The sequence below is a fragment of the Pezoporus flaviventris genome, unplaced genomic scaffold, assembly GCF_033815535.1.
Source record: "Pezoporus flaviventris isolate CSIRO_AGI_PZ_B2104156 unplaced genomic scaffold, CSIRO_AGI_Pfla_v1 ptg000031l, whole genome shotgun sequence".
Taxonomy (NCBI): Eukaryota; Metazoa; Chordata; class Aves; order Psittaciformes; family Psittacidae; genus Pezoporus; species Pezoporus flaviventris.
Genome location: NW_026892579.1, coordinates 56,743,864 through 56,762,703, shown reverse-complemented (window position 1 = coordinate 56,762,703; position 18,840 = coordinate 56,743,864). Strand labels below are relative to the sequence as shown.

General features: G+C 45.3%; 1 protein-coding gene across 1 annotated transcript in view; it reads right to left on the bottom strand.

Moving 5' to 3' along the window:
* The window catches only part of HNRNPLL (heterogeneous nuclear ribonucleoprotein L like), a 28,097-nt gene extending 23,486 nt beyond the window's left edge, over positions 1-4,611 (bottom strand). The window contains exon 1 of the mRNA XM_061461347.1: positions 4,308-4,611. Coding sequence (XP_061317331.1) covers positions 4,308-4,499 — 192 coding nt within the window. The 5' untranslated portion in view covers positions 4,500-4,611. The remainder of the gene's footprint in view (positions 1-4,307) is intronic.
* Between the last annotated feature and the right edge of the window lie 14,229 nt (positions 4,612-18,840).

The following is an 18,840-nucleotide window of genomic DNA, read 5'->3' as shown; positions in this document are numbered from 1 at the left end:
CTGCTCACCAATTCCAGACTAGAGAATTTTTCACCAGCTGTTTGCACATCAATGCATCCTTTATCCTTCCTCCAGACACTTTCCTGTCAGTATATTCACCTTAGTTCTATTAGTCACTACTACCTTTTTTTGGACCATCTGCTCCTTTACCCTTTCTCTGTTTGCCTCTTCCTCTTTTTCTCCTTACTGCAAAAGGACAGCACTGCATCTTTCCTCCGCTCAGGTACCTATACTATTATTTTACTTCTCATCATTCAGATTATCTTATTCACTCTCAACTTTTTCCTTCCACTGCACCCCTCTTAAATGCTCTGAAATTGCTTTTAGAAATATGACAGAACTGGTGGGGAGCCCCACATGGTTTCTTATTAGTTATGCAAGTTCCCCAAACTTCATTAATACGTAACTATGGACTGATCATTCAACTGCCTTGCAGAATGTCAAGGGTAACTAAAATTACCTCACTATAAAGGTAAGGTGAAAGGATTACCCAGTAATCTCAGCTCTGCCCACTGGTGATGGTCTGATGAAGAAACTTTCATAAGCAGACACACAGCATCTCATGCACACTCTTCAAATACCAGTTGCAGTACATGATGATGGCATTTTTTGAAACTGTTTACCATCATACATCATCTCTACTGATCACACACATCTGCCTCACTTTAGCAGTTCTGTCTCTTCCCTACAGAGTACAGGAGACTCCTCTCTCTGCGCCACCTGAAATTCCTGTAGCTTTGCACTGACTTTATTTCCAGTACACAGTGAAGCAAGACAGTTTCAGAACAACCAAGCAAAAAAGACAAGTTCAGATTCTATGGCAGTAGAAGAATATACCAGCTTTGTATATCCTGCATATAGCTGCTATTGCTGGTTTGTTTTGGGACCTGAGGGTTACAGTTAATCACACCTTATATCCTGGAAGGCTACCTGGCAATTTAGTTTTGATTTGGATGTGATTTTGGGGTATTGTTTCTCTTGTTTAATGCATACCTCTTCCTGGTACTCTCTACGATTGTGTCCTTTCAATGACCACAACTGCTACAGAATGGAATACTTGTACTCTGTCCCCTTCTGCTAATTTTGAATATTCCCCAAAGTGGTCAGGCAGTTGGACTAGATGATGGCTGTAGGTCCCTGCCAACCAAAATACTCTATTTTCTTCTCTACTCAGCACAATCTGGATATCCCTTTACAAAAACTGAACAAACAAAACCTCACACAACCCATGGCATCATCAGGAGATTCCACCTCAACTAGCTTGAAGGTAACGGCTACTTTTTTGATGGAGGACAAAGGAGAGGGGATGATTTACACTTACTCCATAACCAATTTCTAGAATGTACTTCATTTAAGAAATGCATATATGAATATGTCACTGCAAAATAGGTCAAGATCTGAACTCACTGCCTTCTAGCTGCTGTTACAACTGCCTGCCACAGTCATGAAGCAAGCGTGTTGCAAAGCGGGTTGCTTTCTTTCCATTTACTGCAAAGCAAAACCACCCCATACGGGAAGTTACAGCAGAGTAGCTGAGAAGCGTCAAGTACATTCCGACGAGCTACCGCAAGATAAGATAGTTATGTTTGTGTATGTAAACACCACATCTCACTTCTCCAACAGTAAAAATGGGATAATAGACCTTCCCTGCTTCATAGACATATTTAAGAGCAAGTATGTTAGAGACAGTGAGGCAGTTGGATGTCGAAGAAAAAACGGGTTGTATAAATACATTAATCAACAAAACTGAAGTCTAAGGGAGGAAGAGTGGATGGAGTTGAAAGACCCTCCAAACACAGCTCTTGACTCACATTTTCCCAATGTCCTGATGCTATGCTACACCACAATTCCAACTCCTCTGCTGAAGCTTCACCAATACTCAACATAGGCTCTGTAAAAGTCAATTCTTCCAAATCATACTCTCCCACACAAAATACTTCTGTAAGATCACCTCCTGCTTCTACCCCAGTCAACATTCTGGTCTGTCGGGCTCTCCATGCTCCTCAGCCTTGAAAGGAGCCATGGGGAAGAGGGTACAGCTCTGGGCTATGAGGAGTGTCCACAGGACTGGGAACAGAGGAAGAAAAGAGCAAAATAAATGTTGGTTTTCCCACCTGTATCTTGCATGAAGATTCCTAGGCAGGCATTTATAAAACCCTACATAATTTAGAGACACAAAGGGCTTATTCAAACCAATGAAGCAACCCCAGAGGAATAGGAAAATGCCACAATAATAATAAATAACAAATACAGCCCAGCAGGAAGACCCCACGAACCTGCTGGCAGGTCCTACCACAGAACAGGCTTTATACAAAGAAAGTATATAATCCATATGAGTGTACACTTCACCACTATTCTAGGACACATGTTGGCAGTGGGGAGGGGACAGGACATGGACAACAGTGAGGCCACCAGATTCCTACCTCTGTTCTTACCCTGATCATCCATTTCCCCATTTTCCTTCTAATTCCCCACCCCCTATAGTTCCTCCTACTCCACTTGCTGTTTTTCTTCTCCCTTCTGAGCAACCCAGGATACTTACACTTCTTCCTTCCTCTCAACCTACCTTCATCTTACATATCTTCACCCTGAACCGCATACAACTTTTCTAAGATAAGAGCATTTCTCTGGAGAGAAATTATTAAGATATGTCAAAGAATAAATAAGTTTCCTGCACTTTTTAATCTATTAGAGAAAAAAAAACTGTAATTCACGTTAACTAATTGAAAATGCTAGCAGTTTGCTATTAAATGCCCCACATAAAATTACTAACAAAAGCACTCAGCTGTTCATTTCTCATATATTCACTTGATGCTATAGCTCATTCTTAAGGAAGTAGTTTAATCTCTATCATCAAGACAACTTCTGCCTCTCTGCACATTAACTGGGATAAACTGAGGTACTGAGGTCAACACGAAGACAATGTGAACCAGAACCCAGAATGAGGGGAGGGGGAAAAAAGAAGAAAAGTAAGAACTAGCTGATTTCATAAAATACCGCAGGAGAGGAAAGGCAAGAGCAGTATCTTGTTCCTATTTGAAACACTGTGTGATGTCCTGCTCCCCTACATGACAAAGCTTCAATGTAACTTAAGCAAGCATATGGATGTCATTGACAACTGACCTTTAAGACAGAGCCCACTGATAAACCCTGACTGAAACAGAGACAAAGCTTTGTCACAAGAAATCATAGAATTAAAATAGATATGTTGTAATTCTGTAACACAGATATATATCTTTGTTGCAGTTTATCAGGAACCTTTCGTACTAATTTAGCAGGTACCTTCTCCATCAAGAAGTTTGAGAGATGCTACCTTATCCCAGCGCCAAGCAAGTTCATTTTTATAAAATCATGAAATGAGCTGTTCTATACAAGGTCTGCCATTAAACCAATGCTCTCTTGATCTTGCTTTTTCAAGTAAGAAACAGAAAGAGCCATCAAGAAGAAAAATGGTTAAAATCAGCTGGACAATTGGCTAAAAAAAAAAAAAAAATCAAGCAGCAGCCACAAAAGTACTCTTAGCCCAAATTTACGGGTCAAGGACTATCCCGATACTTAGATTCATGCAGAATAGAAGGTATGTGGCAAAAAAATAACTGAACCAGCTTATTAACATTGCTCGGGGGAGTAAAAATACAAATGATTTTTAAAAGGAGGTAATCACTTATGATCAACCTTGTCGCCATATGCCGCCAGACACAACGGCAAAACAGAAGGATGAAAGAAACGCTCTGCCTCGCTTGCTTCCTCCGCTCTACGTTTCTATAGTTACACTCAGCAACAGGGCAAACACAAAACTTGCAATGGCAATATCCCAGGAGGCAACAAGCTGCCCACGGAACAGAGGCAATCTCAGACCTGTGAAACCCAAACCACGCAGCCCCAGCAGACTGCGGAGCTCAGTCCCTCTCCCCCAGGCAACTACGGCAGGAACAATCAGCCGCACACCCTGAGCACGCCCGCCACGGGGAGAAGGGAGAGGAGTGCGGGACCGAGCCCGGCTCCCTCACCGCCTTCCCCCAACTACGGGAAAGGCGCGGGGGGAGCACACACCACCGGAAGCGCCTCCATGCCCGGGGATCAGGGACAGCGGGCTCCGGCTCCAGCCCCGGGCGCACGGCGTGGCCGGCGATGAAGCCCGCCGCCCGCCGCGGGTGAATGAGGCGGGGAGCGAAGCGAGCCTGGTCCCACGGGAGGGGAGGGAGTGCGGGGTGGGGCGGGCGGCTCGCCTGCACCCTCCCCCCGGCGGCATCCTGATGGAAGGTCTCCCCCGACCCCTCCCCGGCGGCCGCCGCCGCGTCCCTTACCGCGCCCGAGAAGCCCGCCCCGCGCGGCGCAGGGGGCTTGTCCCGCCGGCTCTCGCTCTCCTCCGCGCCGCTGTACTCGATCTCGCCCTCCTCGGCAGCGGCGCTGGGCTTCAGCCGCTTGGCCTGGCTCTCGTAGGCTCCGTCCTCCTCTTCCTCCTCCTCATACCGCTCCCCAGACGACGGCGACGACATGGCCGCGACAGAGAGGGGAGGAACGGCCCAGCTACGCTGAGGGGGGAGACAAGCAGCGAGAAAACGGGGCTGAAGGCCGGTGGCAGCGAGCCCCAAAGATGCTCTGCGCCCCGGCCCCCCACAGCACACACCCCGCCCTCGCCGGGAGTGGGGCACGCCTCCCCGGCGGCCACCGCTGCCACCATTGGCTCCGAGTCAGGGCGGGGGCGAGCTCGGTGAGCCGATAGGCCAGTAGGCATGCCCATCGGACGCTGCCGGCACAGTGATTGGTCAGTGGGCGCGCCCGTCACCGCCCCTAGAGGCTGTCCCGGCACCGCCTCTCTCTTCCCTCCCTCCCTCCGTCGGTCTTTGATGTCTGAGGGCTTGGGAGGCCGCGCCGAGGGCCGGGCCCAGCGTTCTGGCCGCGAGGTCCTTTTCTCACCGACCGCCTCCCGCGCAGCCCTCACCGCTTTTGTTCTTCCCCCGGCGCCACGGCTCGTACAGGCGCTGCTGGCCCGGGCACTGTGGGCTGTGAGGAGCAGTCGGGCCGGTGTGTCCCAGCGGGAAGCGCTCCGGGCCGCCGCGCTGCGGCCCCCAGTTGCCAAGGTCACGGAGCATCTAGAGAGCCGTGAGGTGGCTCCCCAAGCACAGCCGTTAGCTCCACACCTAGCCCGTAGCTCCTGGCCACGAAGGGGAAGCTCGTGCGCTTTTTCGGGTGGGCCCGGTGCTCATCGCAAGAAGAACAGTACCGCACTAAATACGCTTCCCACAAGCTCGATGAACGTGGGGAGCTGCCTGGGCAGTTGTCTGCGTGCCCCCAGGGCTCTGTTACTGGCACTACTGTTTCTAAGGGTACCAACGTACTCTCAGAACTGCAGTGCATTACATACATGTCTATGCTGGCAGTGCAAAGCTTAGGTTGGTCAGCTCAGCTCCTTCAGGGAGATGCTGCTGAAGGTGGCTCTTGGAGCCCGTGCCTGTTTGCACACAGCCATTGAACAGCTCAGGCTGGAAGGGAACTGGAAAGATCCAACTCTCTGTGGGAGGGAGCCTAGGTGAGGTATCTATCCCGCATGGGGGGCTCTGCCATGTCCCTGAGTTCCAGCGGTTGGTTATTCCGATTGTAAAAAACAATGCATTTTGCCCCTTCTTTTCTCCACTTGACTCTTTGTGAAGAGAGATCCTCCATCCTCTTTGTAGTCACTCTTTTAAGTGCTAGAAAACTGTGATGAGCCCCCTGCCCCCCAGCTTTCTCTCTTCCAGGAAGATCAGACCTACCTCCAGTCTTTCCTCACAGGGCAGGTTGACTTGCCCTTTGATCATCTTTGTGGCCCTCTTTCAGACCCTACCCAGTCTGTCAGTGTTTTTCTTGAAATGGGACCAGAACAGGATGCAGCGCTCCAGGTGCAGTCTGACAAGCTCTGAATACAGTGGGATGATCACACCTCTGTCCCTGTTAGTAATACCCCTGTAGACGCAGCCCAGAATCTGATTTGTCTTCAATGCTGCAGCACTACACTGCTGATTCTTGTTCAGGACCCCAGATCCCTTTCAGCAAGGCAGCTCCCCAGCCACACAGGTCCCAGCCTGTACTGGGCTCTTTGTGCTGTCCAATGTGCAGGACTTTGCACTTGTCTTTGTTAAACTTTACACTGTTCTTCCTAGTCCGTTCTTCCAGCCTATCCAGGTCTCTCCATATGATAGCTCTCCCTTCTCATGTGTCCACTTCACCATCCAGTTTCGTGTCATCAGCGAACTTGGCAAAGGTGGTTTCAATCCCATCATCCAGGTCACTGTGAAGATGAACAGGGTTCACGACCAGTGTCAATCCCTGGGAAACCTCACTTTTGACAGGCTGCCAGCCTGACTAAAAAGAATTGATCACCACGTTCTGAGTGCAACCTGTTAGCTCATTTTCTACCCATCTTGCAGACCACCTATCTGTCTGTATATTGCCAGTGTGTCCAGGAGAAGGCTTCCTCATGGATGGAAGCACAGAAAGATGACTTTCAATGCTGTAAGTGGCTTACAGGATGTTCTAGCCGAATTAGCTTCTGCTGCTGTGGCAGTCAAACCCAGGTGGATGTGGAGTGGAACCCTGCTGAAAGTAGGTCAATGGAGAATGGGTGTAGGATTGTGCAAGTAATTGATTTTTCAGTTGAGCAGCCAAATAAGAGGGAGGGAAGCAATACAGAAGACGGCCAAAACAAATGTTATTCTTCTTGTTTTGGAGGAGGAACCAAAACCCTACACTTGTATCAAACAAAACATGTTGTTCAACCTGAAATGGTACTCGTGAGCTAGAAAAGAAAGCAAATGGTTTGCTGTTTAAATGTTTTCTGTAACCCTGAAACCCATTTGTAAAGGCACTCCTCCGAGAAGAATTAGGAGGAGGTTCAGTTTCCCATTCTGCCTGATATTCTGCATCTGTCAGGTAGCTCATCTAATCATCTGATCTACAAATACGTACACTGGATTTAACTTGCTGTGTTTCTCACCTTCTTGTTTCCTCTTTGGTCTTTGTTTATTAATATATTTGGGTTTTTTTCTATCAGTATTTGTTATACTTATATGTATTTTTCATTTTTAACAAAGAACCATTACAGCTTTGAGAGCATACAATCCACAGGGTTGAAACTGGCCATACATCTGTTGTAGGTTCAAATGGTCAACAAGGAACATGCCATCTGTGAGCATTAAACTTGCTTTTCATAGCACTTGACTTGTAAATACACTACTGATATTTCTGCTATAGACATAAATGCTAACTTGCCAGATGAAGTTTCTAGTAAATTAGTTGTAGTTTTCTAGACCTCTGGGATTTTAGCAGACATTTATACCATACAGTTGCAAGTAACAGCCTGAGAAATCACAGAACATACCAGAGTTTTAGTCAGAAAATGGCACTGAAATGCTGCAATAATTACACTTTCTGTAGTAATTAAATTACTCCTTCCCCCCCCCCCCCCCCCCCCCCCATGTATTTAAAGTTACTTTTCTGAAAATGAGAAACTGACTGTTTGGCCAAATTCTTATTTAATGAGTGTTCCAAGAAATAGAAAAGTTTGAGCATGCCCCTGTACAGCATAGGGTCTTCAGTGGCACTTGATAGCAGACCCTGCTTTGCTGACTTAACACGGCATTTAATTATTCCACAGTGGGTATATGAAGATGTTTTTCATATTTAAGTTTTGACATTGAGGCTTCCACACTAAGGTACTGTGAGGAGCAGTCATTCTCCTGTCTGAGCTTCAGGCATACAAAAGGAGAGAAGGAATATGGAAATCCATGCCACTTATGTAAGTTTAAAACTGAGGATCTGACTCAGCAGAAGGATTTCACTGTTACATTGCCTGTCAGACCTTCTTTTTTTGTTACAAAAAACAGAGATGAAAGGTGCTAATACTGCCTGAAATAGTCCTTTTCATACAATTTTTATTACCTGGAGCTGATAAACAGAAGTCATGGTTTCAGTCCACTACCATCCAATAAGAAAAGCAATTAGTGTTATTTGCTTACCACTGTGCAGTCAAGTACAACCACATAATTACATAAAGAGGAGAACAATGACATGAAGAAAACTCCCCAAACCCAGCAGAAAGTTAAATGACATAATTACGCACATAGTTTGGAAGTACATGTTGTTACCAGTACAATTTTCTCTCCTCTTCCTTTCCTGCCTTGTGTTTCTTACATCCTTTACAGTAATTTATATTCCATTAAGCTATTAGCTCATTGTAGTGAGGAATGTTTCTTACCATGCTAAGACGTTACACTTCCAGTGCTAAGATCTGTGTATTTAGATACCATGGGAATGCATGTAAAAGCTAGAATAAAAATGGGAAAAGGTTTTAGTTTGCTTGTCCATAAGCGGAAAATAGTTCTCATGAGTTGATCCAGTAATGACATTCACAGTGGGACGTTAACAGAAAGGTGATACCTAAAAATGGTCTGGATATGACTTTCAGATGTGAGGTGAAAGTAGTCCTTCAGCCATCACACATTACTGGGCTGAATGTGTTAGGGGTTATATTACCTAAGACCTGATCTACCCTTTTCAATTGAGTCAACAAGAGGTAACATAAAAATGGGTGAGACCAAAGGTACCAAAGCATCCTCCTGCACTGGAGAGCTGCCAGGAGTGGGTGCATATAGCAACACATAAAAAATGGAATGCACGGAGTGAGCATTCCCAGATATACTTTCCAGTTTTCAGCCATCAGCAGTCTAAGGATCTTCTGAGTCAGACGCTGCTTCCATACCTTTCTATCTAATAGCCTTAAGGTGGCTCTTGCCTAGTTCTTTTTTTCTGCTCCTTTTTTCCACATTTATATTTTTTGCTTTCATAAAGGCTCTCCAATAGCAATCAGTTCTCCCATGTCATTATGTTTTACCCTCAGGTTGCATGTTTTCACATACACATTTTGATGGAAAACAATGCAGGGGAACTTCCTGGGGCTTGAGGAGAATCATAAGTAGACATACAGCTTATGGGGAAAATGTCAGCACATTTCTCAACACATCGACATCAGGGTTGTTGGCCACAGTTCTCTCCCCCGGGTGTGTTGTGTCTGCTGCTGACACAAGCTGTTGCAGCTGAGGCATGCAACTGCAGAAGCCCCAGTTAAGGACTGAAACCAAGACAATGATGTTTTGATGGAAAAGTAATTTCACCACAGGGCAAGATCTGTATAAATGGAGAGCTCTGCACAGCTTCTCTGCCAAAGGGGAAGGCTCTGCTGTTGCAGGGTTTAATTCTGAAGCACTTGCTCAGCTAAAACTCAGTTGTTCTGACCAAGGATGGGGTCTTGACTTGGAGCAACAGCTCCTAGGAAGTTTTCCATTGCTGGAATTTCATGTTCAGGAGTTAAGGCCTCCCTTCCAACAGCACTGATTAGACTGGCTTTCCCACATTGATCATGTCAGCTTATTCCCTTTTACCAAGAACTCAGGATCCCACCAGCAAGTCAGTGGAATCACATTACATGCAGCACATAGCATGCAGGTTGAATATGAAGTGTGGCATGTAGCAGTGTGAAGGAAGGTTACTCTGGTGCTTGTTATCTACAGCTGAAGCATGAATGTGGAGGGGTTTTGTTCCTTTTTTTCTCAACAGCTTAAGAAATGAGTGCTCTGATCACTCTCCCACGGGAAGTTACTGCTACCTCAGCTGCAGAGGGATGGTGAGAACACCAACACATACCTGTGCAAATTGAACTGCAAAATCTTTCTCAGTTCTCATTTTTTGTGATTTTGGTTTGGATTTACCCATGCCCTCCTCCGGGCTGGACAGCACTTACAGCTCCTTGCTACTTTCTTCAGTCCACCACAGTTGATAAATCCCTACATTTGGGTACCCATGACAAGACTTCTGAAGCCAACACCCTAGAAGTATTAAGCATGCAATACACTAGTTACTATCAAGAGAAACTATGACTGCTGAGTATGTTTGACACTGGCCTGAATACCTAAATTAGTGTGTGCTCCATAAACAGCTGTGGTAGAGGTCAGATCTACTCACCAATAAGGACTTAAAATCATTGCCTTACATAGCAGAATCACCAAGCCTTGCACTATTACTAGCGCTTTCAAAAGGATCACAAATGCTGTGGTATTTATTGCTTCTTAAAGCATCAGACTCTGAGTAACTCCAAGTTTAATTCTCTAAGTAAACTTAGAGAAGTTTACCTCTGTCTAGTCAGGACTTGTGCAGAAAGATTTTAATTCTTTTAGTGCAACTGAATGACATGATTCTGAGATGCTTCCATGCCAGCCCAGCTATAGTAATTTCAAGTACATGATCCATAAAATCTCACAAGCAAATCTCAGGTTTTCTTTTGGATGTCTTTACACAAAGTTGTCAAGTATTTGACTTTATTACCGCTGTTCTTCTGCATATACAGAGTCAGTGCACACACACACACGCACATACATGCACAGTTTAGGAGTAATGACACTGCCTGTTTTCTCCTCTATGCGATAAGAGGCAAGTCACTTAAACCAGTTGCTTACGATCACTGTTTTTAACTCGTTTTCTTACACTTTAGCTGACAACCTCAGAATTCATTTTCACAACTGAGTGCAAAATAAAATTGCATTTTCTGTGGAATCAGGCCTCAAGTATTTCAAATTGTCCCTTGAAAAGCATTCAGAATACATCTGGCCAAAACCTGCCTACGTATCAGTCCTCTATCTCTGCAGCAGACTGCAGCACCTGCTCACCTTACACAGCAGTGATGCACTTCCCGTGGTAGTGAAAAACACTCAGGAGAAATCAAGTCATTCTGTTACCAGCAAAAGAGCTGAGGAGCTGCACTGAGCATGGCCTGGGCTCCTTGTGAGAGTGGAATGGAAGCAGAGACTGAGCACTGACTTGCTACTGGGGCACCGACTGTGACTGAGACCCCATCAACAGATGAATCAATGGCTGTAAAAGTGAAGTCCGTATCACAATGAGTTGGCCACGATGGGACAAAATCAGCCTACAACTGATCTTGAAATTTTCCGTTCTCTTGCCATTTTCCATTCTGTATGTTTCCATTATGTATGCAGTTTCTGACTTGGCATGCGTGATTCCTTTTCTTTGTAATCTACTTTCCCTCTGTTGAAAGGATAAAAAGGCAACCTGACAGTCATACTGTGGTATGCTTCAGACCTGAGATACACCAGCAGACAAGAGCCACTGCACTCATTTGTGCTAGTGCAGCCCAGCAGAGATAAAAGCCCTAGTGTCACACACAGCTCTTACCTAGGTATGGGGCCCCTGGGGGATTAAGGGTGGTGGTATATGTATTTTTACTTCTATTGCTTGTTTGGTTGCCAGCATTCCTTCTTGGACGGACAGTGTAACATATCTGTCTAGTCAGTTCTTCCTTTTCTCTGAGTCCAATCACCTTTCTCTGCATAAATACTAGATACTATTTGTTCTTCAAGACACTGTCATGGCACTTTCACATCCCCATACAGGGCTGGTTTTGCTGCTTCTGGGCTGTAGTATAAAATAACTGCAGTTCTGAAATTTCTTCCTTTTGCTGGTGGACTGCTGATCTGTTGGCCAGTCCAGAAGAGGTGGACAACTGCAGTGCCACCCATATAGATGTGCCACAGAGAGGTGCTTTGTGTCTCAAAAAAGCCATTCCGTACCTGCTCTTGGCTGCAGAGGTAGCTGATCCCTACAGGGTTTTGGTGTGGGTGAAATGAGTGGTAGAGCCATGGCTGCCTTGCTGTGCTAGAAAACTACCTTTGTCCTTGCCTAAAGTCAGTTTTGCAGCTTCTACACACATACCTGGTCCCATTAAGCCAGACTTCACAGCCTACCTGCAGTCCATTTGCATGCACATCAGCTGTGGCCTGTGCATAGCAAAGTGCACTGAAATAAGTATTCAGCTATGCATACTATGCAGCTTCCTTGTCCTGCCTGGCTCAGGAAATGTGAACACAGAACCATGAGAGACCAGCAGGATATTAGGGTATCATAGTGTGTGCAGGGAGATAAGAAGGCTGACCGACATGGCCTGCCAGGGTAAGAGGCCTTGCCTGTCAGTATAATGTTGTGGGGGCTGCTCACACAAAACAGTCCTGGCAGCTTCTCCTGCTGAGGAAGCAGACAGTTTTCCTGCCTCATGGACAAAAAGCATGCCCTTAGCCATCTCTGACCCTTGCTTACAACATCAGCTGCCATCTGTGGGCACAGTTGCCCAGACATGAGGACTGTCTTCCCTCTCTTAAAATAGTTGCTTCATTTTAAAGACAGATTTTGGAGCATTTGTGTGTTGGATCCCACAAGAAGAAGCAGGTCACTGCTTTGGATTTATATTAGGCAGCAGTTTCTAAAAATGAGCAGTGATCAATTTGTGAAGCAGGTGTTTTTTCCCAGAATCACCATTTGTAAGCACCTGTGAGGAAGAGCTACCAGAAAGGATATGCATTACTAAAATAGAAGTTTAATTGATGTTCTGTGGTTTGCGTCTTGCTTTTTGGTGGTGAAAACTTAACTGGAGCATAAGGCTCAGTGTCTAAGTAAGCCAGGTGCTTTCCTACAAGTTACTGTATTTAATTTCTAATCTTAGTCTCCTTTGTCTCTTTCTATCCAGAATGGAGCAGCACCACTGGACTACTTTGCTTGCTGCAACAGGAATGCAAATTGTTGGTAGCTTTTGAACTGACTAGTAAGCAAGAATGCCTACAGGGTGAGACTGGGTGCAGTGCAGAAGTTTTCTCCATCTTCGTGCTGGCTGAAGATGCTATCTCCCCAGAGCATGTACCAACATCTTATAGATACCTTTGCTTGAGCTCCCATAGTGGTTTAATGTACATTGTACAGCACTAACACTTTGTAAGCTGAAAGAAGCTCTGCTTACTAATTTTGGGTGACATGGTTTAGTGTGAGGTGTCCCTGCCCATGGCAGGGAGGTTGGAACTTGATGGTCTTAAGGTCCTTTCCAACCCTAACTATTCCATGATTCTAAGATTCTAGTGTCTTTGTGCTGTATGTGGTACGTGAGGATTAGTTTTCTTGATTATCGTTAAAATGTTGTCTCTGCCTATTTTGCCCGTTACAAAGAATGTTGTTCTGGCTAAAGCCAAATAAAACATTCTGTACCATTTCACTTAGTTAGATGCAATAGCCTTGAAGTAAATCCTTTGTGATTTCCCTATATGCTATATATTATATAACATAACTTTTGCCACCTTCCAAGGCTCTCTGAGCAGGGCACTAGTACAATGATTTTGACTGCAAAGGAGGTGAGTTCCCAAGTATTGCTTCAGTTGCTTTCACAAGGCGGAAGAAGGAAAAAAAATCCTAAATACCATTTTCACTTTGCCTTAACTGACAGCATCTAAACCTGTGTCAGTTAAATGGCTGCTGCTGACAGCCAAAGATGACAACGCTGTGGTGAGGGTGGAGGAATCAGGCTCAGTGAATGTGTGCTACTACCTGTATGCAATGAGCTTTCTCTTAGGCAATTGCAATACAATTCATCACCTGAGCTACTCCATGACTATTCCTTGATACACTTTGTGTTGGGTGACACACTTCATGTTTTCACACTCCACAGGAGCATTCATACATCGTCCAGCTGAGCCAGACATTTAGACAGGCTACCTACCATACGTTATAGAAGCATAGAGTCCTAGAATGGTTTGGGTTGGAAAGGACCTTAAGATCATTGAGTTCCAACCCCCTGCAATGGGCAGGGACACCTTCCACTAGACCAGGTCACTTCTAATGATACATGTAAACAAACTTTCAAGACTGTATTTTCATCTTTGATGTCTGTGCTGAAGGATAGCTGCTGCTGAGAAGAAATCATAATTATACCAGCAGGAATACTTATCAGCACAAACTAGTTCTCCAGTAGAGGAAGTTTTTTTGCAATCTCCTCCAAGTTTTTAACATAGCTGCAGCATTTGCTTTTAATATCACAAAGCTTCCTAAAGTACAAGCTCTGAGTCATTTTCTGCTCATTACAAATGTCAAATATCAAATAATTAATAACAAAATCTACTTCCAAATTAACCCAAAGAAAAATCTGCTGGTCCAGAAATACTCTTATTAATCATTCTTTAGAGCAGTACTTCCCAGCCTAGAAACCAAAAGTGATGAATTATCCCTGTCCTGCTCCCTCCAAATTAGGGCTTAAAAATTAGAAGTAATTTTTTCTGATACTTGGGTCATGGTTTTTATTAAGATTTTAAGTCCCCATGACAGCTGCAGATTTCTGTTTAAGGAAAGCCAAGATTCTCCCATACCTGACCATTTTGGGTAAAGAAACTCTGCTAAAACCGCAGGTGTTGGTGAATGCAGGTGGTACGTTTCAAAGATAAGAGATAATCTATAGAGCCAGATAATACATTGGATTGATTATGAAATTTTATCTTCATATGCCTTTTGATTTACTTTTCTGTTTCTTAAGGCTTCTTGCTTGAGAAATACTTCTTTCCCCTTGCATTTAGGATTTTGCATCTTAAATATTTTGTTTCTGCTGGAGTGCTTCAGTGCCAATCTCGAGATTTCGGTACGCCACAATCCACCAGGGCAAAAAACGCAGCCAAATTTTCTGATGCAATAGCAGAAAATTCAGCCCAAGTGCTTTATAAAAAGGCCAGAGGAAATTCACGGATTAAAAATTTGAACCACCACAGCAAGTTTAATACAGAACAGACACTTGAAATGTTCTCAGCGCTGAAGCCTGCACAACTGGACTGTTGTGAATTGAAAACTTAAGCCCCCACATGGCAGGGTGCACAGGCTCTCCCTGCCTCCCTGGGGCTCTGGGACATACATGCAAGCATAGGGGCCACAGCTTGGCCATCAAAGCAGTGCTGGACTGCTGTTCACTGCAAAATCAGCATCAGCCTTGGCTTTCCAGAGCTATCCCTTCATAAAACAGTCACCCGTCTGTAGTTGTACTGGTGCTGTAAGACACAAGCCTCATACAGGAACATGCCAAAGGGCACTTCATCCAGCATTGCTTGGGGATAAAGGAGATGCTGACACAAATCCCTGGTAGGCTGCTTTAACTGTTGGTAAAGCAGTACACTTCAGCAGCAAAGCTGTGTAGCCACAAAATCCGTGTGTATGCTATGCCTAAATTCAGGGAGGGAGATCTGCACATCTACATGTGTGAAGTCAGTTCTTATCACCTGCTGGCTGCAAACCAAGCACGCACATATACACCGTCCGAAGGCCCAGTTTTGCCCTGTGGTTTCCCCAGACACCTTCCCTCCCTGCATCTTTGTAACTCAAACAGGAACTGTCTGTGTTCACAGCCTTTAGCAGATAATGCAGTTCTTTTATCTCCCTTTGGCATCTCCCTGCCAATTGCCAGCGCAGCATCAGTGTACACATCTGAGAGCAAATGTTCAAGGACAGTACTGTCAGGCAAAATTCTTTCCCTATTTGTTGTCCCTCTCTTTGCATCCCAGCTCCTCCTGCCTCCTTCTCTGAGCCCTTTTTTATATCCTCCTCCCTTTTTGCTGACCTCTGTCTATAAAACCAAACTCATACTTGTTGTTGATGCTGGGACCTATGCAGGTAAACCACTGTGAGTCATGAATCTGAGCTACAGTGTCCCTGCAGTGGCTTCTTGATGCAGGAGGGTAAAATGGGTCTGATCATTTCTTGTGTCTCTCACCCCTGCTTCTCTTCCGCTTCCTTGGCAGATACCAGCCCATGTGGCTACAAGCTGCACAGAAGTCCCTGGCTCACAGCATCTTACAGACCTTCTCATTTGGTGTCTCCTTCACGCAGAGCCACGAGCACGGGGCTTGTCCTACTGCTGGGAAATGCTTCTGCACAGTGCCCTTTCAAGCAGAAGTCCCGCAGCCCACAGAACTGCAATTTGAAATGTCACTCAGGAACGTTCTGTGCCTGCAGATGAAGGGGAGAGCTGGTGTCTGCCTGAAATGCTGCTCTCTCCGCAGTGAGACCCCTTACCCTCTCCAGAGCTGCAGTTATTTCATCAGTGCCGTCACCAGTGCAATTTGGCAACTCGTGTCATTTGTGCTTCCTGTCACATCCCTGCTTGACTTGCTCAGGCACTTTTGAAACTCCAGTGAGCCCCCCCTGCATTGCTTCCTATGGCCCTCAGCTCCAAAAATCAGTCTCGGCATGACACTCAGTCCCTTTCCTAACAGCTTCCAGTAAGAGAAATGGAAACCAAATTCACATCGTCACCCCAGCAGAACTCTCAGCCACGAGGCTTTCCAGCCATTTCACATGCCGCTTTTAGTTCTGAAGCTTCAGATCCATGTCACATCCTCTACAAAAGCCAAATTCAAGATTACCCACACAACTGTAGAAAGGAAAGTCTGTGTCTCAGTGTACGTGATAGACCCCAGCCCCCTCCAAAGCAAAATGGAAGCGTCTCTGGTTCAAGGCAGCCTACACAGCAGTGAGCTGCAGAAGCTGTAAGCTATTATTTTAGCTCCCAAGGAAAGTAATTACTATAGCAACCAACACATCCGAATGGCTCTTTGGCTGCTACTGAGACACAAACAACTTGCACACAAAGGCACATCTGAAACGTGCTGCGTAAAGTGTTCTCGGGTAGCCGTGTTCTTTTGAAGAGCTGTATAAATGGGCAAAACTGGCTCCTGATAAATGACTGCATGATCCTAAAATAACCTAATCAATGGCTTGGTATATTTGCCCCTGAAGAGATGAAACAAAACCAGTGTGGGCTCCATTTTAAGCCTGAGTGCTGGGAAGTACCCAGCAGAGCTGAAGATATATTCAATAAACAGACAGTGAAATGGTGGGGGAATGTGTCCCCTCTTGTTCTGTGTTCTGATGCAGACTTTAGCACCAGCTCATCCTCTCGGGCTTACATGAAATTTGTTGGGAGAAGGGGATTTAATCACAGCTTTATAATGCTGGAGGGTGTAACAAGTGACGTTCGCATTCTTTTCTGTGTCTGTGCAGCAAACAGACCCATCTCCAGCTGCAGCACTGGGTACGTTACAGGTGCTATCAGTGAATAAGGAAGCTGCTTGGAGAACAGAAAACTGTAATCATTGGCCATTGCTTAAGTATTGCAGCATTTCCAGCGTCACCTTCAAATCAAAGTGCAGCTTGATCGCTTTTGGGCTCTGCATGCAAAGCTGCACCACAAACAGATTAGGTTCCCCAGAACAAGAGATGTGGTCCAAGCAAAATGGCTCAGGAGTGCTGTCCAAAGACTCCCCACAGGGCAGATACAGACATGTCACCTATCTTCAGGACACTGAGTGGCATTAACATCATACTCCTCTGTTACACAAGGCAGCTCTGCTGAAAATGGGGGCTGTTGATCTGGGTAGCTCAGAACAAAGCTGGATCCTGGAAGTGAGCACAACACATCCCTTCACAAACCTGAATTGCCTTTTAAGATCTTTTTTTCATCAGTGCAGGCCTACAGTCATGCCACAGGTCCCAGATGAAAATCACAACTGGGCTGAAAACAAAGACAAAATTGAGGACGGAAATGTAGCTGATGTAATTTATTACACAAGTGCCTTATGACCAACAAAAAAGGATCTTGTGATAGCAGGTACTGCACAACAGAGAGTTCTGGTTGACTGTACCTTTTTAAGCAAAGTCACCTTATTTTGGATTAAAGAAAAACATCTGGGGGAAAAAAAAAGTACAAAATAAGGTCACTGTAAGAAAAGAGCACAAGGATGTGTAAAACTTGATGCTTCACTTCTGCCTTGTGGAATGGCAGCTGCCCTGCAGGCACCTGGAATTTCCAAACTGCTGATCTCAGGGAAATGATTTCTCCTCTGTAATTTTTCTCACAAGTTTATTTTCTGACTGTAGTTGACAGTGCCTTAAATGGCTTCCTCTCAAAAAATGAAAACCAAGCCAAAAACAAAACCCCCATGAAAACAAACCTGTTCTGTTCTTTTTCACACTGCCTTTTTATTAGCTTTTGCTACTAAACAGAAATCTCTTGCGTGGTTTAGAGGGGCAGGGGCCAGGCTTCTGGGCAGCACACAAGCTGCCTTCACCCCATGCCTTTGCTATACCTGCAGGGTCACTGGCTGTGATAGAGAGGATGAATGCTTGTTCTTCACAAGCATTTTGGGATGCAAAAGGCTGCTGCAGTACCTTTTCACTACAAGCGAGAAGGTGAGAAGAGCAAGGAGGAGAGGTGTGGAGAAGAGAGCTGGTGCTGCTTGTGCAGAGCCACAAGGCAGAGAAGTGAAACCAAAGAGATGCGCCCCAAGCTCTTCTGAACACTCATCAGTGGAAGTGCCCTGCTGCCAGTGTCAGGCATGTTCAGGCCTGGTGCTGTGGTTTTCTTTTGGGAAGAAAGAAGAGAATAATGCAAGGAGCTTGTATTTGACTCTCACTGTAAGCAAACCTCAGCGCCACAGTGAATAAGGCCTGAAGCAAACTCTTATAAATAGGAATGAATAAAAAAGAAATCCAGTGTAGTGAGATGCTGAACATGACTCACTTGTATCCTGCCTCTTCCCATTGTCTGCCTCCCCCAGTCGCCAGGGGCAGACGGGTAGGACACATGTAAAGGTGAACTATGAGAAATCCTCTATGTAATGAAGCAGGACTCCTGGAATATTTTGCTCCAGTCCTGAAGCTGACATTGCTCCCTTGCCCTTACTGCTTTATGCAAGATTGAGTCTTGTGCAAGCTGGTTACTTTCTGCTTTAACTGTCAGCTTGAAAACTCTGTGGATGGCTCACGAACAGATTTGTCTGTGGTACTGCTTCTGCACCTGCACAGCCTTAGATGTCACTGGGGCTTCAGTGATCTTGCATCTGTGACGGTATATGAGAAATGAAAGAGTGTGCGTGGCTATCAGACAAAGAGTTCTGGATCTTCTCTAGTGTGGATCAGAGAAATGAATACAAATAG